The sequence below is a fragment of the Bison bison genome, unplaced genomic scaffold (assembly GCF_000754665.1).
Source record: "Bison bison bison isolate TAMUID 2011002044 unplaced genomic scaffold, Bison_UMD1.0 scf7180017864531, whole genome shotgun sequence".
Taxonomy (NCBI): Eukaryota; Metazoa; Chordata; class Mammalia; order Artiodactyla; family Bovidae; genus Bison; species Bison bison.
The window spans coordinates 7,202,501-7,208,652 of NW_011495081.1; the positions used below are offsets into that span (position 1 = coordinate 7,202,501).

Below are 6,152 nucleotides of genomic sequence, written 5' to 3' on the forward strand. Positions count from 1 at the left end.
CGTGTCCGACTCTTAGCGACCCCATGGACTGCAGCCCACCAGGCTCCTCCATCCATGGGATTTTCCAGGCAAGAGGACTGGAGTGGGGTGCCATCTTATCTGTAAGTATAGATAAAAGTGTAGAACTACCTTATTTTAAAAAAAAGCAACACATGCAAAACAGTCAATCAGAATTATTTCTTGTATATCCTTATTTACCCTATTTATGGTTCCAAATTCTATAAAGATGCTCATTATTGACCAGGTGATAAAACGATTATGGAAATAGATAGTGGTGATGGCTGTACAACATTGTGAATATAATTAATACTATTAATTGTACACCTAAAAATGGTTATAATGACAAATTTTACATTATGCATATTTTACCATAATAAAAATTTTTTCTTTATTGTTAAGGTAAGAGTTTAGGGCAATAGAGGTGGAATTAGGATGAATCCATTGGAAGATAAAAGCTGAAGCCAAGTTTTCTGAGTGTGATGAAAGGGCAGAGGCAAGGGCAGAGGCAAGTCTGAAAGGATGCCCGTAGTAAGAGTGCAGAGGAAGTTGGTGGTTGCTGTTGTTTTAGTCTCTTAGTTGTATCCAGCTCTTTTGTGATCCCATGGACTGTAGCCCACCAGGCTCCGCTGTCCATGGAATTTCTCTAGCAGGCATAGTGGAGTGAGTTGCCATTTCCTTCTCCAGGGAATCCTTCCAACCCAGGGATTGAACTTGTATCCTCTGCATTGCAGGCAAATTGTTTACCACTGCTTCCTGGGAAGCCCCTGCAGAGGAGGACATGCCAGCAAAGGGGGCAGAGGACAGGGGCAAAGTAAAGTGTAATTCTATCCGCCAGCTGGAATTCCTAAACAGTCCCCTGAGGCATTATGTGATCACGGGCAGGAACTAAGGAGATTGTCTGAGAGTTCTATAAATCCTCTAAAAGTTTGAAAAGTGAAAGAAAGTAAGGAAATTTTTGTGTAATTGTTCTTAAACCACTATCTTTAATGTGAGGTTTCTATTAATTTCACCTACTTAACAGACAGAGAATCAGCAAGTTCTCCCCATTTTCAAGGGCTTACTAAGATCTTATTTAATATGGCTTTCTCCACAAGCTGCAGGATACCTGGAAATTCATGGGTTAATGAAGAAATTGGAATATTTATCTTTAAAGACTCTCCTTGTCTTTTATCTTTCCTTCTTTTCTATCCCATTTACAATATTTTCCCCTAAAGTCCATGTATATGCTCTCAGTATTTAATAATTTCCCTGAAGATCTGTGAAGACAGTCATTATTCAGTGTCATGCTCAACATCGTTCTCTTCTCTTTCCTGTTTTTTTCCATCTTTCTGCTTTTCTACACTACTACACCTTCTTACCTTATGCCTTTTTTTCCTCTGAAGCCTTCTAGCTTCCTTCCTGCATGAGTTCAGAAGCAGAATTCAAAGACACAAGGAGTAAAGAGGTGCCATTATTATACATGTTTTCTGTGTATGTTATTATTAAATTTTGAAAACCCAGATATCTATTTTAAAAGTAAGATTAGTTATCCTTAGTACAGTAGAATGCTGTCCCATTTACAGGTCATTTTTACATCTACTGTCTCACTTTGATTCTCAGAGCAACCCTGTATAGGGCACATTTCAAACTAGGTTAACCAGACATTCCTTTGTGTTAAGATTAACTTTTAAATACTTACTGACTAAAGTACTTTTTATCAATTGTCCCAAGAAATTCTTCCAACAGAGTTACATGTTCTCTTTCTACATTTTGCAAGTCTGAAAGTGGGGGAAGGGTGAGGGATATTTTGAAAAAGAAAGGAGTAAAAAATGAGATCATTGTTAGAATAGTTTGTCTCATTCTTTTGTGAAAACATGCCAAGAAATGGGAAACAAGATCTTTTCATTTCTTAGTCCCTATATTTTATGGAGGAAAATAGGCATAATATAATGTTGTCAGCTTATCTGAGATGTTCTTGGTGTGTACTTTCTGATTTCAGTCATGTAAGGTGTATGTAAGAAATCACTGTGAAAACACTTAATGATTTTAGTATCATTATACTGTTCCTGTAACAGATTTTGAAGGTCAACATGGAAAAATTTCTTTGTTCAAGTAAAACATCTGTCTCTCCTGTTTCCTATAAGCAAGCAAGTAGTACTTTTCATCACAAGCTAATGAATGTGGCAAGTGACAAGCCTACCATGCATACATTCCAGATTTCCCACAGAGGAGGAATTATATTGAGCCCTGTAAGTAAACTTCTGAGGCTCTCAGGCACCTCTCAACTATTGAAGAGCAGATTATCCAATTCCTCGATTTACATAGACCTTTTTCTTTTCTTCTCTCTCTGCTATTTTCCTCTCTCTTTCCTTTCAATTTGAGATCTCATTATAACTTCCAACAGAAAAGGTATTCTAAGAGTCAAGTTGATATTAATTTAGTTTGCAAAGGTGTACAGTATTTTGGGTCTGCTAAACTCTCTTATTAGGAAGAATACTATTATAAATATTGACTATAGGTTCAGGATCATCTATATATTTTAATTATCTTATTAACCATACTATAGGAGGTTAATTTCTGCATAGATGCTTCATAGACAGCCAACCTCACAGTCTAAGTGGATCAATTTCTTATGTTTAAATTATAATTTGTAATTTACAAGTGAGAAGGGGAAATGTAGTTTTGGAACACCAGACCAGTATTGCATTTCAGTTTTCATTGGCTGGTGTAGGTGACAAAACTTTGTGAAAAATGGTGGAACTTGAACTAAGCCATTTTTTTTTAATTAAAAAAAAATTTTTTTTTCTAATTGTTAGGCTTGCATCCATGGAGATCAATGGGGAGTAAAGACGCTGCCTTGGCAAGGGCAGAGAGCTATAAAATAAAGCAAGGCTAGATGAAGGGAGGCCTTGAAAAGTAGGCACAGGAGTTGGAAGTTGATTCAGTAGAAAGTAGACTTCAAGTTAGACTTTTGTGGAGAAGAATGATGGGATGGAAGTCCTGCTGAGGAGGGATGGACCAGCCAGCAGGCTGCTGGGGTAACAGAGGAGAGAGATGGGCATCCACTGATGTTATTACCTCTGTGGCATCAATTTCTTTAGCTTTGAGTTGTAGTGCCTTTCAACAAAGCCTGGATTTGGTTTAACACTCTACTTGAGAAAATTTTAATTCAGGAATAGGAGAAAAAAAGAATTCATGTGTTTTGAGTCCTTGTTACAGTATTCCAGACTCTGCTTAGATGCCTTACATAATCTTTCTCAATCCATAAAGAAAATCTCTGTTGATGTAGCTATTATTATTCCCATTTTACAGAGGAAGAAACCTGAGTTAGGGTACCTTGCCTTTGGTCACATTGCTATGAAATGATAGGATCCTGTTTCATACCCATGACTGACTTCAAAGCTCTTGGTCTTCCCACTAAACCAAGACTCATTCAGAGTTTATGGGTAAAATAAAACTTGTTATATTAATAAAGAAGGTTCAGCTTTGATCTAAATAGTTGGATTCTTAATATTGCTGTCTTAACCTAAAATATTGCCTTTCCTAAACCTCAATGCTCTATTTAGTTCTTCAGACATCTATGTAAGAAGGGGCAGACATACTCCTTCCATCATCTTCAGAAGACCAGAGGAGGCTGTCTTGTCTCCATCGCCACCTTCATTGGAAGATACAGGATTACCTTCTTATGAACAGGCAGTGGCATTGACCAGAAAACAGAGTGTTTCACCACCACCACCTTATCCTGGGCCAGCAAATGATTTTAGGGTATTTAAAAAGTCTATGTCACTCCCATCTCACTAAGCCCTCATTGTCTTGGTGATATAGGACATTCACATTATTTAAGTGGTTCTTTTCCCTGAACCAAAAAAGACAGGTCAATTCAGCCATTTATGGCAAACTGTAGAGAATAAAGGAGAAATAAGCATGTGTTCTCTGCCACGGGAGTTCTGTCAGCATCTTTAACCTGAATTTTGTCATTATCATCTGGATAAGGAATTTTGTATCCTTGCAGTTAAGAAGAGAGCACTGTTCTGTTCAAAAGAATCTGTTACGGATGTCAGAGCTAGAACTGGTGAACTGTCTGTATCCTTTGTACAGAAAAGGTTGTAGATTTGTTGTTGTTGTTGTGTTAGTCGCTCAGTTATGTCCGATTCTTTGTGACCCTATGCACTGTAGTCCGCCAGGCTTCTCTGTCCATGGAATTCTCCAGGCAAGAATACTGGAGTGGGTAACCATTCCTTTCTCTAGGGGATCTTCCGGATCCAGGGATCGACCCAGGGTCTCCTGCATTGCAGTCAGATTCTTTACTGTCTGAGCCACCAGGGAAGCCCCATAGACTTTTTGTATTGAACACTAAAAAAAAAGAAAAAGAATTTCTAATTGTTAGATTATTCCAAGTTATAATATTGGACCTACTCTTTTTTAGGATTTCTTTTTGGTTGGAAATAATTCACAGAATCTGACAAGTATATATCATAAATCATGTTATAAATCATAACCTTAATAAAATCAGTTTATCTTTATTGCATAGCATTCACTATATTTTGCACATTTTAGTCATGAACTGTTCTATCAGTCATACTTTATTATGGGGGGGCAGTCAATAGTTTTCTTTAAAAAATAAACACTAGGGAGTTACTTCTTCAGAGAGAACATGGTTGCAATGGAAAGGATTTGCAAGGGTTATTATACCACGAAGTAGATTATAGGCTTCAAATCTAGGAGTGGAGCTTGATAAATTTGTGCATGTTACCGACGAGTAGACATACCCATTTTCATTGCTAAGTTATCTGTATCTGACTATGCATAACTATTAATCTGGAAAATTTTTCAAAGTTTATAAATAATAGTTTGAGAACCTAGAAGTAACTTACTTTTCTGCTATCAAAATAATATTGATTAAAGTTACCAGCAATCCCTTGCATCTTTTAATGTCTGGATACAGAAGATCATAGGTAATAATTTTGACCTATAGTTTGTATCTTCTTCTAATTCTGTATGTGACCAATCTCCCCTTACAAACATAATAGAGTATAAGCTATAAACTTCTGGAATGAATGTGTGTGCACAAATTTATTTAAGTGTATGTGTATGTGAATTTGTTTCCTCTTTGCAGGAACTCAAAAAATAACATACTCCTGAGAAATAGAAATTTCTGTTCTTTAAGCTTTTGCCAGGCATTGCTTTTTTCTATGTAATACCATTTATAAAATTGTATTTTGTTTTATAATTTTTAGAGAGATGAGATTAAAACTCACATGCATTTTGTAGTTCCTTCCAAATTAAATGTTTAAAAAGTATAAATCATATTACACTGTTTGAGTGTATATCTGTCTTTTAAGACTGTGATCTTAATGCAGATGAAAGAAAGATCTTAATCATTACAGACTGCTAAAGACTTTATGTTTGATATTTTCAGAGTCTCTTTGGTTACTTGTTGCAAAGAAATCATCTGGCAAAATTTTTTGTTGTTTGATATTTCATTTTGTTTTAAATTAGTTTTTATTGGAGTATAGTTGCTTTACATTGTTGTTTCAGCTTCCGCTGTGCAGCAAAATGAATCAGCCATACATACATACATACAGACAGACAGACAGACATACATACATACATACATATCCCTTCTCTCTTGAACTTCTTTCCCATTCAGGTCACCATAGTACCTTAAGTAGAGTTCTCTTACAGTGTTCTCATTAGTTATCTAAGTGGCAACCCACTCCAGTGTTCTTGCCTGGAGAATCCCAGGGATGACGGAGCCTGGTGGGCTGCCGTCTATGGGGTCGCACAGAGTCGGACACGACTGAAGCGACTTAGCAGCAACATTTAGATATAATTAGAAAAAGTGGTCTTTTTAATGCCACCTACATAACCTATAAAAATTTTACTATTAGTCATATATTGGGTTTACATAAGCACTTTTCCTCATATAACTTTGCCCTTATTTTAATCCTCTTTAAAAGATCAGAGGCAGGACTTCCCTGGTGATCTAGGGCAGGGAACTAAGATTCCACGTGTCACACAGCCAATAAATAAATAAAGCAAGCAAGTACCTAATGCTGGTTCTGAGGCTAATTAGGAAACATAAAAAAAAAAAGATTGGAAGCAAACTCTATCATTTTAGCAATCACTCTAAGGCATGCAAGGATAACTTGCCCCAAATCTAACATGTTGGT

At 36.5% G+C, this 6,152-nt stretch overlaps 1 protein-coding gene across 1 annotated transcript in view; it reads left to right on the forward strand.

The window, feature by feature from the left end:
* The window catches only part of PRRG4 (proline rich Gla (G-carboxyglutamic acid) 4 (transmembrane)), a 17,346-nt gene extending 11,849 nt beyond the window's left edge, over positions 1-5,497 (forward strand). Inside the window, exon 6 of the mRNA XM_010831816.1 lies at positions 3,546-5,497. Coding sequence (XP_010830118.1) covers positions 3,546-3,780 — 235 coding nt within the window. The 3' untranslated portion in view covers positions 3,781-5,497. The remainder of the gene's footprint in view (positions 1-3,545) is intronic.
* The last annotated feature ends 655 nt before the right edge of the window (positions 5,498-6,152 follow it).